This window comes from Canis aureus, chromosome 13 (assembly GCF_053574225.1).
Source record: "Canis aureus isolate CA01 chromosome 13, VMU_Caureus_v.1.0, whole genome shotgun sequence".
In the NCBI taxonomy this organism is placed as follows: Eukaryota; Metazoa; Chordata; class Mammalia; order Carnivora; family Canidae; genus Canis; species Canis aureus.
The window spans coordinates 28,924,962-28,943,483 of record NC_135623.1 but is presented as its reverse complement, the minus strand read 5'-3'; the positions used below and the strand labels follow the sequence as shown (position 1 = coordinate 28,943,483).

Sequence of the window (18,522 nt, the reverse complement as noted above, 5' to 3'; positions counted from 1 at the left end):
AGAAAAGAACAGGCTGTCTTCAGGAAATATTAAGGTAGAATTAAAACACTTTGGTGAATAATTGAATGTGGAGGTAAAGGAAGAATTGAGGCTATTTGCCTCCTGAAGTTTCCGGTTTAAGAATTAATGATGGCTGGGGCACCTTGGTGGCTCAATCGATTAAACCTCTGACTTGACTCAAGTCCTGATTTCAAGGTCCTGGGATCAAGCCCCTCATCAGAATCTGCAGGGTATCTGCTTGTCCCTTTCTGTCTCCCCTCTCCCTTTTGCCCCATTCATGCTCTGTCTCTCTCAAACAAATAAGATCTTAAAAAAAAAAAAAAAAAAGAATTAGTGATGATTAATTTCAGAAAATGTGGGATAAAACAGGAACAGATTTAGGAAGTACATGAGTTTGTTTTGGGATATATTGAGTTTGTGGCAGCCAAAGGACATCCAGATGACAGTATTTGGTGCTTTGTTGGAGCTTAGGCACTGTCACAATGGAAAATGTACATCTAGGAGAATAGTAGATGAGGAGGAATTCTGGGAAATAGGTGAGATGACCCTGGAACTGAAAAGTGAAAAGCTAATACTAATAATAGTAGCTAGCTCTTATTAAATGCTGACAGTGTATGCCAGGCATTGAGCCAGGGGGCTTTAAGTGCCTCATTTCATTTCATTCTCACAACAATTCTAAGAGATTACTACTACTATTACCCCCATTTTACAGATGGCTGATTGAGGATCAGTGACTTACCCAAGATCATATAGGTAGGAAGTACTACTGTAGTTCAATCCCAAATAGTATGACAGATATCTTGAACCCACACTCTTCACCACTGTACCATACTGTATTTTATTAAGAATGTCTCCGGGATCCCTGGGTGGCGCAGCGGTTTGGCGCCTGCCTTTGGCCCAGGGCGCGATCCTGGAGACCCGGGATCGAATCCCACGTCGGGCTCCCGGTGCATGGAGCCTGCTTCTCCCTCTGCCTGTGTCTCTGCCTTTCTCTCTCTCTCTCTCTCTCTCTCTCTCTCTGTGTGACTATCATAAATAAATAAAAAATTAAAAAAAAAATAAGAATGTCTCCTAGAAAATACTTCATGGTATTCATTTTACTTGAATTATGGGAATACATGAACTTATATAGTATAACTTTATTCCAGAGAAACAGATTATAAGGATATTTCTAATAAATTTTAATAATCCTAAAAAGAACACCTTAAATGTACCTCTTATAGTGATAAGATTTCTCAAATTATTTATCCTGATATAAACATTTTTACTTAATATTTTTAAATTCTTCCATTCTTTCAGCTCTAATTTCTTATTTAATATATCTGATCAATAACTGGTTATGCTGGGATGCCTGGGCGGTTCAGAGGTTGAGGCCTGCCTTTGGCTCAGTTCGTGATCGTAGTGTCCTGGGATCAAGTCCTGCATTGGGCTCCCCCATGGGAGAGCCCAGTTCTCCCTCTGCCTGTGTCTCTGCCTCTGTGTGTCTCTCATGAATAAATAATCAAAATCTTTTTTAAAAAAATAACTGATTATGCTTAATTAAATTGCCTTTGAAACTAATCCTGATTTGGGGCTCCCTTGCTGGCTCAGTTGGTAGAGCATATTGACTCTAGATTTCAGGGTAATGAGTTTGAGTTCCGCATTAGGTGTAGTGTTTACTTAAAGAAAACAAAACAAAGTAGTAATGATTGAGCAGTAGCTAAAAGTATTTCTGGTTTATATTTTAATGCAATTGTCTTTATTTAGCTTGGGACACAAGTCGGTCAGTCTTTGTATCTCTTAATTGTGCCCAAACTCCGATTTATTTTTATTGTTTCTCATGAAGAGATTGGCTACATTTCAATCTTATATTCACTGTTTTTCAATAGTAGTGACGGATGTTAATAATCTAATCACTTTGGATGTTAATAATCTAATCACTTTGTTATATTATACTCAATCTAGTTTTGGTATCTATCATTTCATTATTTAAAAACCTTGCAATTGTAGTAGGTGGGCTAAGGACCAGTTAAATGGATTGTAGAATTTTCTGGGACACCTGGGTGGCTCAGTCCGATAAGAGTTGGCCTTCAGCTCAAGTCATGATCAAGCCTGGCATCTGACTCCCTGCTCATCAGGGAACCTGCCTGTCCCTCTGCCCCTCCCCCTGCTTCTGTGCACATACTCTCTCTCCTCTCTCTCTCTCAAATAAATAAATCTTAATTTTTTTTTCTTTCTTTTAGACTGTAAAGCAAGAAAAGAGAAGTAGAACCATAGGCATTTAGAGCTGATAGTAATAATTAGTATCTTGGTGCTTACTCCTGATCTAAGCATTTCACATATCTTAATTTAATCCTCACAACAACGTTAGGGGATAGGTGCTTTCATTACCCTTTTTTTTTTTTTTTTACAGATAAATATTTTACAAATAAACTGAATATTACCAGAGATGTCTTGCCCAAAATAAGAGAGCTAGTGAATGGTTGATGAGAGATTGAGACCCAGCAATCTAGATTCAACTTCAGTGTTCTTAACGCATTATACTAATATTCAAAAAAGATAGCTTTCTCAAGGTCACCAGCTAGTTAAAACAGTGGAACTAGAAAAAGAAGTGTGGTAATATGTAGTACAGTATGGGATTTTTTTCTAGATTTTAATGAACTAAAGCAGGGTTTGTAATTAAACAATAGTATTTAAATTTTTTTTTAAATATGAAAGAAAAGTCTTTCTTCCTAACTGGGTTTTCTTAAGCATAAGAAATTTCCCTTCACACATACTTTAATTTTAAACTTGAACTGTTTGTTTTTACATATAATTTATATGAGCATGATTTGGAGGCAAAAGAGGGTAATTGCTTTGTACTTAGATAAGGATAGCCCCCTTTTTGGGGAAATCTTATTCAAAGTTTCTTTCAAATGTGATAATGAAATATAAGTCTCTAGTCTGAAGATGACTTTACCTGTACTTAATGTAATTTGAGGATTTTAAAAGTGTTTTCAGTTATGGTCTACTTTTTATTTATTTTTTTTTATTTTATTTATTTATGATAGCCACACAGTGAGAGAGAGAGAGAGGCAGAGACACAGGCAGAGGGAGAAGCAGGCTCCATGCACCGGGAGCCTGACGTGGGATTCGATCCCGGGTCTCCAGGATCGCGCCCTGGGCCAAAGGCAGGCGCTAAACCGCTGCGCCACCCAGGGATCCCTATGGTCTACTTTTTAAAAGTTGAACTTCATTTGAGTTAGTTTAGTTGTGCCTTGAATAAATGGTGATTTGCTTAGGCAAGGGAAGGCTACATCTTCTTTATCCATTCATCTTTCGATGGACACCGAGGCTCCTTCCACAGTTTGGCTATTGTGGACATTGCTGCTATAAACATATAAGGGAAGGGAGAAGAAATGTGTGGGAAATATCAGAAAGGGAGACAGAACATAAAGACTCCTAACTCTGGGAAACGAACTAGGGGTGGGGGAAGGGGAGGAGGGCGGGGGGTGGGGGTGAATGGGTGATGGGCACTGAGGGGGGCACTTGACGGGATGAGCACTGGGTGTTATTCTGTATGTTGGTATATTGAACACCAATAAAAAATTTATTTAAAAAAAAAAGGGAAGGCTCTAGTCCATGTAGAAGATAATAGCTTGTACCACAGCACACCAGTGTGATGTACTTGACCTTTGTAGAGATCTAGATGGTAAGAACACTGAATGATGCTAGAACAGAAAGAGTAGATATTAAAAGTGCATTGAGACCAAATCATATAAAAGGCTTTGTCTACACAAAAGAGCTTGAATTTTGTCTTATAGGAGGTGAACAGCCATTGACAAATTTGTGTAGAAAAGTGAATGATTATATTTTGATATGGAAAACCAGTCTGACAGTGCTGTAGGAAATGAATCAGAAGGTACTGAGGTTGAGTTTAAGGGCTAATAGTATAGTCACAGTGTGGGATATAGGACATGAACTAAGACAGTGATGGACTATGTTACCATCAAGAAGACAGTCTTGGAGATAGCGGTTCATAGTCTGTGAACTAATTGGATGAGGGCTGGGAGTAAGGTAAAGGGAAGGATTAAGGATGTCTTTCAGGTTGCTGGGTAAGCAGTGGTACCTAATATAGTAAATACAAGAAAGCCAGCAAGTCAGCTGGCTAAGGAATTTGAGTTAAGATTTTAGCATTAAGTTTCAGGTGCCTATGGCATATAATTTTATCATTTGCCTAGTCTTGACTCTTTTCTGTTCTCCAAATTCAGATATCCAACTGACTACTTGATATCCAATCAGATGTCTGTCAGCGTATCTCAAACTTCACATTTCTCATACTGAAAATTTAACTTTTTCAATTGCTCAGGCTGAAAACCTTTCATATGTGACTTCTCTTTTTCTCCTACATCCAAACGAACAACAGATTCTCTTGCTATACCTTGAAGAATCCAGAATCCAACTTCTTTACTATCCTAGGTTAAGCTAGTATCATCTCTTATCTGAATTATTGCGGTAGCCTCCAATTTGATACCTCAGTTTCTTCTCTTAACTTTTCAGCTTAAGTGATCCTCTTAAATTAAGTCAGATTGTGTCACCCTGCTCATTGTTCTCATTACCCTATAGATAGCCTGGCCTTCTAAACAGAAGAACATTCCAGGCAGGCTTCCTACCTCAGAACCTATTAGGACTTCCTCTGCTTAGAATGTCTCCCAAATTAGAGTATGACTGTCCCTCTACTTTTTGTTGTAATGTCAGCTTAACAAAAAGAGTGTTCTTTACCAAACCATATAAAATAACAGCTTTTTATCATTACCCTCTGTCCCTTTACCTTGTTTTATTTTTCTTCATATATGTATCATTTTCTGTCATGTTAGAAGTTCATTTCTATACCCATTGCACCTTAATAAGAAGTACCTGACATCTAGCAGGCACTCGGTACATACTGATTGGGTGGGTAAATGGATAAATGGATGAATGAAAGAAAAAAAATCCTGACCAGACAGTTGGATACATGGATGTGAATTATAGGAGAGATCTTAGCTGAAAAGATATGTTTGTGTAATTGTTTTTATTTGTTTATTCATTCATCATATAGTTAGTATACATTTACTGATCCCTTTTTACTTTATATTAGGCACTCATCTAGACAGTGGGGATACAGGGAAAAAAAGCAATTTCTTTACCTTTAATAAGTTCTTTAGGTTCTCGGAGTCAAACTATAGATGCATTGTGGTGTATGCTGCTTATAAAATAGCCAGCATTTGAAGCCATGAGACAACATGAGACCATTTAGGAATTTCAAGATTATCTTTTCTATTTTAATTTTTTCTCAGGATTTTGAGCTCTTTGAAAGTAAGAAAGAAGTAGAATATCCTGTTCATTCTTGAATTCTTCCCATTCTTACCAACTCCATGTATCTTAGTGCTTAATTAATGCTTTTAAATGAATGAACATCTATCTAACTTACTAAAATTATAATGCTGATATTATTAGTGAAGAATGTACTATGTTATATATGTTGTATATAAAGAGTTTGGTAGAGAATCTTCTTGAAAGCCTGGTAAATTTTAGATGAAAACAGCACTTCTGAGTTGAAGTTTCAAGTGTTCAGTAAATATTTCCACCTAGTAGGCTAGAGTTCAGACTAGTCAAAGCAGTTAGATTGAAATTTAAGACTTAATTATGCTTTGTTTTGTCTTACTTTTAAACTAAAGGATGGTGTATGTAAGGAAATAATCAAATTTTAGAAACAAAAGGATTTATCAGAAAAGGTAAAAGAAACCCGAAATAATATTGTGGGCCAAAAACTAATCAATAGAGAAGGCTAATAAAATAGCTACAGTATTCCCACATTTCTTCATTGAACCAACTTATTATTAACAGCTCATTTTTCAAAAATAAAATTTCACTTTTAATTTTTATTTAAACTGGAAATGTTTTGGATAATTTTATTTCCCAACATAGAAAAAAAGATTTTCTATAAATAAAAAATAAAAGCAATTTTTATTTTATCAGGGGTTGATATAGAAGCAGCTCGAAAAGAAGAAGAACGAATAATGCTTAGAGATGCAAGACAGTGGCTAAATAGCGGCCATATAAATGATGTTCGGCATGCAAAATCTGGAGGGACAGCACTTCATGTTGCAGCCGCTAAAGGCTATACAGAAGTTTTAAAGTAAGTATTGTTTTTCAGTCATTTTTCTACTTTAGTTTATTTTCTTTATTTACTGTCCCCTTAAGATATTTGCAGACGTTATTTTGAAAGTTTATAAAAGTTATTTAATGTCTATTTATAGGGGAAAAAACTACCTTGAATATTATTGCTTAATTTTTAAAGCCCTTTCTTTAATCTTGAATTTTGATTATTCTACTATTCTTTTCTTTGGTTGTAGTTTTTCACTAAGTCAACTTAGTGTCAGACAGCCATCATACATTATCTTCTAGGCTGGCAAATTACTACAAAGACATTTTGATGTTCCCAGATTGGCAAACTCTGGTTACTGAGACTAAGAACAGTATTATATATAAACATAGAAACATAATCATCAAATTCAGAGAAATTGATTCCTAGTGAATATTTATTTACATGTAATTTATCTAAAATGCAGTTTTCTTTTTACTACATAACACTGGGACTCAGAATGCTTTTAGCATAATAATAAATATCAAGGTATAAGTAACTGAGACTTTATAGGGATTGGCAGATTTCCTTGAAACATAACTTTGTTATATCAGAATACATTTTTTTTCTACTTATGCAATAAAAAGGTGTTGGTAGCCATATGAAAAAATAATTCAGTGCATAACTTTTGTTATGTGTATGTGAAAGGAAATAAGACTAGCCTTCTGCAGAATCTTCTGCATCCTTTATATTGTTATGTTCCACTAGAGCTTCTAGTATCAAACTATTCTCCTTATTTCCTCTGCTCAGTGAAAACAGTGAAATTCAAATGGGTCAGCTATTCCCAAGTTTCCTCCTTTTTTCAATCCCTATTCACTTCAATAACTGAAATCTCTAGAATAGTGCAATTAACTTTTAATTACCTTTTCTTGTCCTCCTATGTGCTTCTTTCTAATCTAAAACTTAGCAAAGTCACAAATCCTGTTAGCAGATCATGGATAAATTCAGTGACTTGACAGCAGCATTTTTTTAAAAGAAAAAATTAAAAATATTAGAGGATTGCATATAAGAGAGGTAATATTTTTTGAGTACTAGATTGCACTGTAAAATCGTTTTCTAGACAACTTCCAAGTGGTCTTTGTAATTAGGTAGTCTAGGTTCTTAAAATTCTTTATTAAGATTTCAGTGAGGAGTAGGATATATTTTAAATTCCTCAAATCGGTACATGAGACCATGAGTCGTCCTTTGAAGCTAAGCTGCTACCATTGCTCCTCCGGTGTGCATTATTCCAACTATATATATCTACTTGAAGTTCTGTCATGATGTCTTAATGCCTACTTTGTTTCTGTCTAGATACCTTCATTCACCATCTCTTCAACTTGGAGGCAAATTCCTTTCGATCCTTTGCTCAATTCAAGGCTCTTAAGCCTATGAAAAAACATGCTCAACCTTATTCATAATAAATACAGATAAAGCTTCAATGAATTACCATTTTTCATCTGTGATATTGGCAGAGATTAAAATGTTTGGCACACTGTGTTGGCAAGATTGAGGAAAAGGCACTCTTACGTTACTGGTGAAAGTATGACAATTGAGCAGATTCTATCAAAGTAACAGTTATTCTTTGGCTTAGCAGTTAGTTCTACCTCTAGAAATATTTTTTTACAGATTTCTCACAGGAAATAAGGTATGTGCTAACCACATTGTTTGTAATAGGAATAGGAGAATATTGAATAAATTTTGGTACCTCCTTTCACTGGAATACTCCTATAGCAGTTAAAACACTACATATAGATAATAGAGCACTAGGAATCATTAACTGTAAAAAAAAACAAAAACAAGGGCAGAAGTATTCATCATTTGTGTTTGTATTTCAAAATTTGAGGAGAACCTACCTGGCTAAGTCAGTGGAGCATGCATGCAGCTCTTGGTCTCAGGGTTGTGGACTTGAGCCCCATGTTGGGTGTAGAGATTACTTAAAAGATAAAATCTTCAAGAAAAAAACATTTTTTAAATTGTATTTGCAGATACATACGTAAAATCTCTCTAAGGATCCATTCAAGATTAGTAGGATATTGGGGACCTGGGTGCCTAGTCAGTTAAGCATATCTGCCTTTGGCCCTGATCGTGATCTCAGGGTCCGAGAATTGAGCCCCATATCGGGCTCTCTGCTCAGCGTAGAATCAGCTTTTCCCTCTCACTCTCTCTCTATGCACATGCTCTCGCTCTCACTCTCTCTCTCTCTCTGTCTTTCTCTGTCTCAAATAAACTCTTAAAAAAAAAATTAGTAACATAGGTATCTAAGGAAAGGAAAACTGGTTGGCTAAAGGTCAGCAGTGGGAGTATGATTTCCCTATATAGCCATTCTTTTTTATTTTTGAACTTTGTAAATATATTATTATGAAAATAAATAAAAATATGTATGAAATGAAAAATAAATAGAAGATATTGGTTTCAGATGTAACCTTCCCCCCACTTACTACTCCCACCCTTTTCCCCACAAACACACACAACCCCTTTCAATTGATTTTGGTGATTTTCAACTCTGTACTGCCGTTGCATCGCCATGTCTTTGAGGGTTGTTTTACCTGACTTTTGTCTTCCATCAGAATCTCCTTGAATACAATAAGTGACTGTTTTATTTTTTTGAGTATTGTATGGCCTGGCATAAAGAGAGAGCCCTGTGGTTATGGAAAAAAAAAAAATCTACCTTTCTGTCTTTCCTTTCCACATAGACTCCCAAGTACTTACATAATTTTTGCTGCTCAGAATATTTAATATTATTATTGTTCATATTTTTAATGGGGGTTTTATTTTTAATATCTTACAATATTATTCTGTCTCTGTTAACAAAGTTTCTGATAATATATGGTAATGGACACATTTTTTTTAAACTTTAATCTCTAGACTTATATCTGTTAGCCTGTTCTTTAGATTGGAGGCTCTTAAATATTGGTCTGCAGGCAGGTAACAGGAGACTTACTAAAAACGTAAATTGGCAGGGCTCATCTCCGAATGTACTGCTTTATTCCACAGGACTGGGGTGGAGCTAGGGAATATTTTTTTTTAACAAGCTCTCAGGATAGTTTTTAGATCCAGAATTGGAAACAGATGCTTTACATATTCATAGGAAATAGGGGATCTGTTCTTGTAACATAAATAAATGAAGGATTGTGTATTAGCTATCACTGCCACCCCTCCTATAGGTAAAAAGAAGCCCTTCTCAAGCTCAGCTTCTTGGAAAGTAAGGTAAAGGTCAACCAGATTTCATGAGTTGTAAAGAATTTACTGTTCGCCTGTGTGTGTGAGGCTGTGCTATGTGCAATTTATAGAACCATTCTTTGCTCTTTTGAGCTTAGTTTCTAAACAAAATAAAAGTTAATGTCAATATACAGTTAGGAGGGTATACAAACATAATTTATACAGTTCTTTGATTGTATTAAAATGTATTCCTCCTTTCTAGCCTTGTTGATAATTAGAATACCTGCTTTCTTACTGCTGCAGAAAAGTAGAATCGACCCCTTAATATTGGTTTTGCTTTGTTTTGTTCCTAAAAGATTGTCATTTCCCTCTAAAAATTAGCCATGGTAGATCATTAAGGTTTGTGAAAGCTTTCCTCAATTGCAAGGCAACAGAAAAACTACAAAAAAACTTGTTTGATCCCAGTATATTTTTAGAACACATTTAGCCTGAGATGATATATTATATGGACACCCGAAGACTTCCCTACAATAAATCAGTTTAACATACAAATTGATCCAGGAGTTTTTGAGTTCACAATGAAAAATTAATGGCTTTCCTGTGAAAATTTCAGCTATAATTCATACTAACAAGAATTAGTCAGTGTTACACCAAACCATAAGACTTACTAATCATTAGGAATTAATTAAACCTGAATGCATTAATATGGCAGTAGTTCAAGATCCTCTTTGGTAAAGTTTTCTGAGAATTATTTTCTTTTGTCCTAGTTAATTCATTGAAGGGAAGGGAGAAGATGTGAACTAGGAAAAGAAATGCATCACAAAGTTTTATTAACTTGCATGGTATAAAGCTAGAGGTTATATTTTCTCATTTTTAGATTTCTTAATGATTATCTAACTTACTATAATTTCTTTAGACTTTTAATACAGGCAGGCTATGATGTTAATATTAAAGATTATGATGGCTGGACACCTCTTCATGCTGCTGCTCACTGGGGTAAAGAAGAAGCATGTCGAATTTTAGTGGACAATCTGTGTGATATGGAGATGGTCAACAAAGTGGTAGGCCTTTTAATTGTATTTTAAATATTTAAACTTTTAGAAATATCCAATAGCTTTTATAAATAAATGTTTTAAAATCCCCCAAATTTTGGAATATAAATTATATAATTGTATTAAGTTTTATGAACTGTACAACATTTTGTCAACCATTTATGATTTTTATTATTGATTGTTAAAGTGTTTCTCAGCTACTTGTGAGGTAGTTTTGGTCTTGTTCCTCAAAGAAAGAAGCATTACTCTTTGAGTAATCAGATTACCATACATAATGGAGTAGATTTGGGTACTTTGGAATTCATAAATTAAGAAAATTATGCATTTCTCTGTGAATGTTCTCTCCCATCACTCTGAGTTGAAACACATACAGAAATATATTTCTATTTCTCTTTAGCTGATGATCTTAACAGCTTGCTTACAGTAGCTTTTTAAATGACTTGGATAGTGGGGTCTTACAGTACGTGAGAATAGTATAACCAGGAAGTTTTAAAATAAAAAAATAAAATAATTGAGATCCAACATCTAGTTTAGTTTTGCAGATGAGAAAACCGTTTATGAGGTAAAAGATTTACTTAGTATCACACAATTAGGTATAGAGGAGCGAATGTCATTTCAGTGTTTTGTACAAAATCATGAACAGATTCAGGTTACCCGATTTCCTATTAGATCAGATACTTTTTCCTCTGCTCCTTCTAAGCACCATCAGTCAGTTACCAGTGTCACCAATATTCCTATTAGTTCCCTCCTATTCCTTGTTCATGATTCTTACCATCTACCAACAGTTGAAGAGCTTAAAAACACATCTCCTCTAGTGGGCTTGATTACCCTTAACTTGCATAGAATATCCCTTATATATTGCATTGTCTAAGATAATGTAGTAGATTACTTAGCAGAAGTTCCTAAGATGATCTCATTTTATTCCATTGGCACCATCTGACTCTGCTGTGTCCATTAATATAAGTGCTAGTACTGATTATGCTCTGATTAACTGCAGTTTCTAACTGGGGATCTGCAAAGGGAAGAGAACAAATATGATATACCATATGCCCAAGATTTCCTGTGGGTGTTTGGAGGTTGGGATACTGCACTACTGTGCAGATTTATGTCCTAGTTGCTGACATAAAACAATAAAAAAGCCTCTGAACTCCTTTGTTCTTTCTAGAGCATTTCACGTGTATATTTATAAATACGTTTTAAGTAAGAAATGTGCAGGCAAGTAAAAGTCCTAGAAATGGTGAAAATCTCAGGAAAATCAAGATAAAAAATGTTTGAGAGTGATCCATATGTTTGAGGCTCTAGGTACAGGTTTGCTTTTATACATAAGTATAAAGTCTTCAACCTAATTTTGTAGTCAAAACTTTTGATAATTTGCTCTATTGTTTTTTATTATAACAGTTTTCTGTTTTGTAATCAGCATTAGAAGACAGATGTTGCTACTGTTAAATTTTAGGTAAAAGGCCCGCTAATTTTAGCTTGACATTTCATATTTCCTCTCCTTCGTGTAGAAATTCCCCCAGCAGTTGGGATTTTTCTGAAGAAATTAGTAAATACCTTTTATATTCTAATCTCTGTTCTGCATTCCTGTCTTTTTCCCAAACAGCATCCCCTAACGGCCATTTGTCTGTTGACATGGACATTACTGATAATTGGTTCATTCATTGGTAGGGGTCTCCAGATAAGGACCAAAAGAGAAGCTTATTAATAGAAATGGTTTTCCAAAAACATTGTATCATTTTCCAGTTTAAACATATTTTGGTAGTGAATCATAGGCAATATATAGTATGTATGAAAAAATTATTGTAATATGTTCTATAATTGTCTAATTCCTATGCGGTACAGTTGATTATAATTATGCTCGAAGAGAAAGACTGCATATAAGTCGTTTTGCTTCATCTCCTTTTGTTTCTATCAATTAGTAGCAGTTTCTTGTGCCATCCTACGTTCATACTCCCCTCATCATTCAGTATATCTTTATATGATCTTAAAGAGTTATGCCCCATAATTCCTTAGAATTTTATACTTTTCAATTTGTTTTCACATATATTCTCTAATGCTATCCTTTAACAACCCTATAGAGTTTGAGAACATAATCAGAGAAGTCAAGTGATTTTCCTATAAGTCCCTAATAATTAGTGTAATTAATTGAGAATAATTTATTCTAGGAGTGCCTGGGTGACTCAGTTAAGTGCCTGACTCTCTTGGTACTGGCCTTTAGGTCATGATCTCATTAGATCAAGCCCTGCATTGAACTCTGTGCTTAGCTGGGAATCTGCTTCAGATTCTCTCTTTCTGGCCCTCCCTGGACTTGTGGACGTATGCGTGCTCTCTCTCTCTCTCTCTCTCTCTCTCTCTCTTGCTCTCTAAAATAAATAAGTAAATCTCTTAAAAAAAAAAAAAAAGAATTTATTCTGCTAAGTCCCTCTGCAGCTTCTTAGTTTTTTATTTCTCATGTTTTATATCTCCAGATACTAACTCATGAGTTATAAAAATACGATTTTAAAATTTTATCAAAATTGGATTTTCTCTTAAAATATCAAATTTTAAAGATATCTTTTAACAGCAAGAAGCTACATAATGTATGTAGCATTCTAAAGGCTTTTATGCCATAAGTATTCCAAAATGCAAGCATTTTTGTTGTTATTGGGAGGGAGACTGTATTCTATAGTAATGGAAGATACTTTTACAAGACTTAATCTTTAAAATTTTAATTTTATAAATTTTACTTGTGTGAGTTAATCTCTTATCACTGGCTGCATTTTTTAAAAATGTCATACTTCATGTTCAATCAAAATTAGTCTTTATTGTGTAAGCCTGTTTGGGTAAATTGATCTTGTCATTTGGTACTGTAAGTACTTGTAGATTAAAGATTTTTAGTAAATTTCTTTTTAAAATGATATCAAAGCAATGTACTTACAAAACTTTCACAGTTTAGATGAATCTTTACTAATAGAAAATACAATTTTGGTAAATGTATACTATAGAAAATGCAACAAATCATAGAAAATCTGAAAGTCTTTCTACATAAGAGTAGGAGAAATGTTCTTAAACAGATTTTTATCTTGTTTCTTTAACTTATTAAAGACATTTGCTGTCATTTTAACTCATTGTTACAAATTATGTGATACAGAGTTTAAACAAAGATTTTTGTTTCTTTATTAAAATAATTGTTTTACTAGAATGTACCCAAATATTGTCCCTTTTTAAGTATTAACTAAGATATTTTTCTAATTGGAATTTTCTTTTAATGCATATTACGGTGATTAGTAGACAACTTTTTAGTTTGATAGCTGTTATTACAAAGATTTAAGTGAATAACAAAACCACTCTGCTTAACGAGCATACAGATTGTTTTTCCTGCTTTTATCTGAGCTTATTCTTATTTTCTATAAAGACAGTGAAGCAGTAGAGACCTAGAGTCTATTCCCACTTTGCTTTCATTGCCTGCATGACCTTGAGCAGATGTCATACTGTCAGCATAAGTTTCCTCATCTATGCGGTAGGATCTATAATGGTTGTCCTGACTACTTCACTGGTTGCTGTGAAAATGAAGAGAGATCACACCTGCAAAAGCAATTTAGTTAGAATAAGTGAGAAAAGAATAGTCTATGAAGTTAGACTTCAACAGTAGGTCTGATGTGACTCTGGTAATTTACAGTTGTATTGTAAACTAATTTTTAAGCAGTAATTTTTTTAAGATTGTTTTCTTGATTGGTAAGAGTTCTTATTTTCTCATACCTCAGCACTGTGCCCTCCTCTATTGTTTCTTGGTTGCGTTGAGTAATTCTGCTTGTATGCCCTGTGTTAGCATCCCATTAATGAAGCATAGTAGCCTTATAGTAGTTAGGAACCAGGTCATGTTTATAACTTTACAATTGGCTAGCTCATAACTGTCCTATATATTATTTAATGAGCATGGTTGAGTGCTATGCTTTTCTGAAATTAGAAACTTTTCTCTGTTTATAGCCTGCATTTTACTCTAGTTTTTATTCTCTATCAGCTGCTGTTTGCAAAGTAGACTCATTTATCAAGGGAGAAAGTGAAAAGAAAGGTTAGTAAGGTGATCCAATTTCTTATTCTTATAAAGGAAAATTCCTTGGTTACTAAAATAACCCCATTGCATTTAACCACGGCTAAAATTTAATTATAATTCAAAAAAATTTTTAAGATACAGTATTTCATTCATTAGAAGGGTTGATAAATGCTTAAAATAATACTTAAAAAGAAGCCAATGAGTTATTTTCACATAACATGATCTTGAAAACAATGCATAACATAGCATGTGTAACATTATAGAACTAATTATGCAAAGAGACTATGATATAGCAAAATGGATTAACATGTATTTCTAATCTAAAGGGTGCCTTCAAAATTTGAGCCAGTTATTTTGTTTCAGAGCCACTTATTCTTCAGGAATTTAATTCTTAGCATTTAATACTCAAGGTTGTAAAGGAGGGGGAAGTTTATTAAAGCTAAAACATTTTCTCCTGGACTGAGTGGGAAAGGATAGACTGCCTCTTAAATCCTTGCTGGGAAGATTTTCTAATGAGAAAAGGCAGATATATAAAGTGTTTTTGAAGCCTGTAAATTTTAAATACGTTCATTCCCCTATCTTGATAAGGGAGCATTTCGTGTATTTTTAGAATACATTATATAGGCCGTATTTTTTTATTTTATAAACAGACAATGGAAAAAACAACTCAGATATTGGTAGCTTTTATCTCATTTTATAGTACTGGGAAATGTAACTCCCATCCAAGTAGATGGCAACATCCTAATGTTGGTCTAGAATTGAGAGTTGTAGATTTATTTTTTAATGGAAGAGTTTATGTGATTTTAGAAGTCATTATTTTCTACTCATCTGGCTTTTTTGTAGCTGCAAGATTCCTTTTATCAAAGAAATTTGAATTTTCTTTCAGAATGATATATTTTCTTGTTGAAAAAAATTTTTTTCTAAGAAAGGATCATATATTGGCCAACATATAAAGTAGAATGTATTATAATACCAAACTTTTTTTGACATTCTGGAAACCTGTACCAGTAGGGTTATTATAAGGACAAATGCAGGCAATGGGAGAAAACCTTACTATGTTTAGTCAACAGCTCTTTGAGATTTTCTTTTCCACAGTGAATAAAAATAGATTGACAGATGTGCATCTGAGCTAATTTTTGAAACTAAGGCATACCTGTGGCTTGCTGAACTTTTAGGCAGTTTAGAAATATATATATATATTTTTGTATATTTTTATTTTGTTATTCTGTTAAGACTTTAATTATTATGGAGGTAACAAAAAGAAAAAAGGCCTTAAAAGCTTAAACATATAGTTACATGACCCAGTAATTTCCCTTAGAGCTATGTCCCCCCAAAAATGAAAACCAATGTTCACTCAGAAACTTGTACACAAATGTTCATAGCAGTATTGTTATATATTACCATATACTACCATATACCATATACCATATACATATACCATACTGTTCATAGCAGTATGTTGGATATTAAAGCAAAAGCAAATATCCATCAACTGATAAATAGATTAACACATGTGGTGTGTCGTGCAATTATTCAGCAATAAAAAAAGATTACAGTTAGTATTCCATGTGGCAACATGGATGAAACTTGAAAACATACAAAGTGAAAAAAGCCAGTCACAAAGGACCATGTATTGTATGACTCCACTTACATGAAATGTTCAGAACAGGCAAATCTATAGTAACAGAACATAGATTAGTGGTTGCCTTGGGCTAGAGGATTGGGAAAGGAGATGAGGTGGGGAGGTCATTTCTTTTTGGGGTGATGAAAATGTCCTATAGTGATTATGGTGAAGGTTGTAATACTCCGTGAATATACTAAAAACAGTTGAGTTGTACGTTTTAAATGGCTATTTGTATGGTGAGTCTTATGTCAATAAAGCTGCTACCAAAGAGAGTAAGGGGAGATATATCAGCTGCTTCTCTCTCATATGGATTTCTCATACATCTCCTTTAGTCATATACTGTTGTGTTACTACATCTATAACAAACTACATACATAACTGCATACATAACAAAATGTTATCTAACTTCTTTCGATATGATTATACAGAATCACTGAAGGTGTTTTATAGTTTATTGACTTTTTACCATCACCAACCCCCTTTGTTTCCTACCTAGGGCCAGACAGCGTTTGATGTAGCAGATGAAGATATTTTAGGATATTTAGAAGAATTGCAAAAGAAACAAAATCTGGTATGTGTGATGACTGTCTAAAAATTGTAGTAGTGAATTTTCCTAATAGCATTAACTTTCAGACAGTTGAGAAAGTATTTTTGTGATGTTTTATACTTTTTGATTTTAAGTTCTTCCTGACAGTCAAAACCATATGACAGTGAAAGAGAATAAAGGAATAGTAGTAGTGTTCAACCTTTTGTATTGCTTATGCCCATTTCTCTTACCTCCCCTTCACAAAATGAGTATTTCTATAATGTATAATGTACCCAAGAATAACATGGTTTTTGTAATTTCATGATAAAGTTTGCTTAGAAGATGGAGACTAAAAAAATCTCAGATTTCTAAAATAGCGGGCCCTAGATAAGGAAGAAATTTTCTAAGTAGGAAACAGATTTTTAAGTGTAGAGTACCATTAAACGTCCTAAGTGGCTCATTGGTCCTGACTTTATCAGTGATCTAAAGTTGGAGGGAGCAAAAACTTCAACTTTGTCCTTCACTTAGCTTTTTAACTATTTAGTTCTGTTTATTCTTTATTCAAGCCTCCACCCCCCCCTTTTTTTTTTCCAGGTAAAACTTAAATCTTTTATTTGTTTTGTTTTGGTTTTGTTTCATGTTTGGAAAACTACTTTGTTGTTATCTCAAATTCTGTGTTTTACTCATGAATACTGTTTTAATAGTATTCTTATTTTCATTTGCATAACTTTTATAAAGCTGCATAGTGAAAAACGGGAAAAGAAATCTCCGCTAATTGAATCAACAGCCAATATGGACAATAACCAGTCACAGAAGACCTTTAAAAAGTAAGTAAAGTATTCTATGTGGCAACATGGGTGGCTCAGTCAGTTAAGTGTCTGCCTTCAGCTCAGGTCATGATCCTGGGGTCCTGAGATCAAGCCCCATTTCGAGGTCCCTACTCAGCGGGGAGTCTGCTTCTCCCTCTGCCTCTGCCCTTCCCCCTGCTTGTGCTCTGTCTCTGTCAAATAAATAAATTAAAATTAAAAGTAAGTAAAATATTAAAGTAGATTTTGTTATTGTCATGAATGAATTGGCATGAAGACCATAGACATGATTATTAGATTTTTGTTCATCTGAGAAAAATTAATGATTTTTGGTCTTTCGTGTTTTTAATCATTTGAAAACTGTTTTCCTTTCACAGCAAAGAGACACTGATTATTGAGCCAGAGAAAAATGCATCCCGTATTGAATCTCTAGAACAAGAAAAAGTTGATGATGAAGAAGAAGGAAAGAAAGATGAATCTAGCTGCTCTAGTGAAGAAGATGAAGAAGATGACTCAGAATCAGAAGCTGAAACAGGTAAAATTTGAAGCATAACGGGATTTTCACTGCATTTTGATGGAATGTAAAGTAGGATAAACTTAGGCTTTAATTTTGAAACTTTTTGGCTGATTTGCTACTTGTTCAGATGTTGACAAGCCAGTAAATTATCTTTCAGGGAGTATTAGAAACTTGAATATAGTTGTGGGTTATTGTTCTCTAATGACCTGGAGGTTCTTACTCATCTCTGCATTTTGCTGAACTGTATTTTTAGGTTTGAAGAAGGTGAAGGTTCTCTTAGGATGGTACAGATAGGGTATAAATGGGTTCCCAGCAATTCAAGAATGCTCCTAATACTTTCTGAGGCCCAGAAACCCAGGAAGCTGATCCCAGTATCATCCCAAATATTTGCTAAATGATAGTAAAATTTTAGAAATTTGAGGCTGAGTCAAGATACTTTCCTGTGGGGTGTGGCGAAATTTGCTTTGTTTCGAGAAATGTTGAAGATACAGGAAAGTATAATACATCTTCATATTCCAGCTACCAAGAGTGAACAGTTGTTGACATTTAGTTATATTGGCTTCAAATTTTTGTTTTAATAAAATTTTAAAATTACAGTTGTCTTCTTTAACCATGAGCCCTAGTCTGCTTCCCTTTCCTTTCTTGCCAAAGTCAGTAACTACCTTGAGTTTTCTCTTTGAT

At 34.1% G+C, this 18,522-nt stretch overlaps 1 protein-coding gene across 6 annotated transcripts in view; it reads left to right on the top strand.

The window, feature by feature from the left end:
* Positions 1–18,522, top strand: part of PPP1R12A (protein phosphatase 1 regulatory subunit 12A) — a 139,693-nt gene that overhangs the window by 68,690 nt on the left and 52,481 nt on the right. For all 6 annotated transcript variants that reach the window (XM_077845622.1, XM_077845616.1, XM_077845620.1 and 3 more), the window contains exons 4-8: positions 5,977–6,136; positions 10,200–10,344; positions 16,489–16,563; positions 17,257–17,345; positions 17,702–17,859. In XM_077845622.1, the coding sequence (XP_077701748.1) occupies positions 5,977–6,136; positions 10,200–10,344; positions 16,489–16,563; positions 17,257–17,345; positions 17,702–17,859 (627 nt within the window). The remainder of the gene's footprint in view (positions 1–5,976; positions 6,137–10,199; positions 10,345–16,488; positions 16,564–17,256; positions 17,346–17,701; positions 17,860–18,522) is intronic.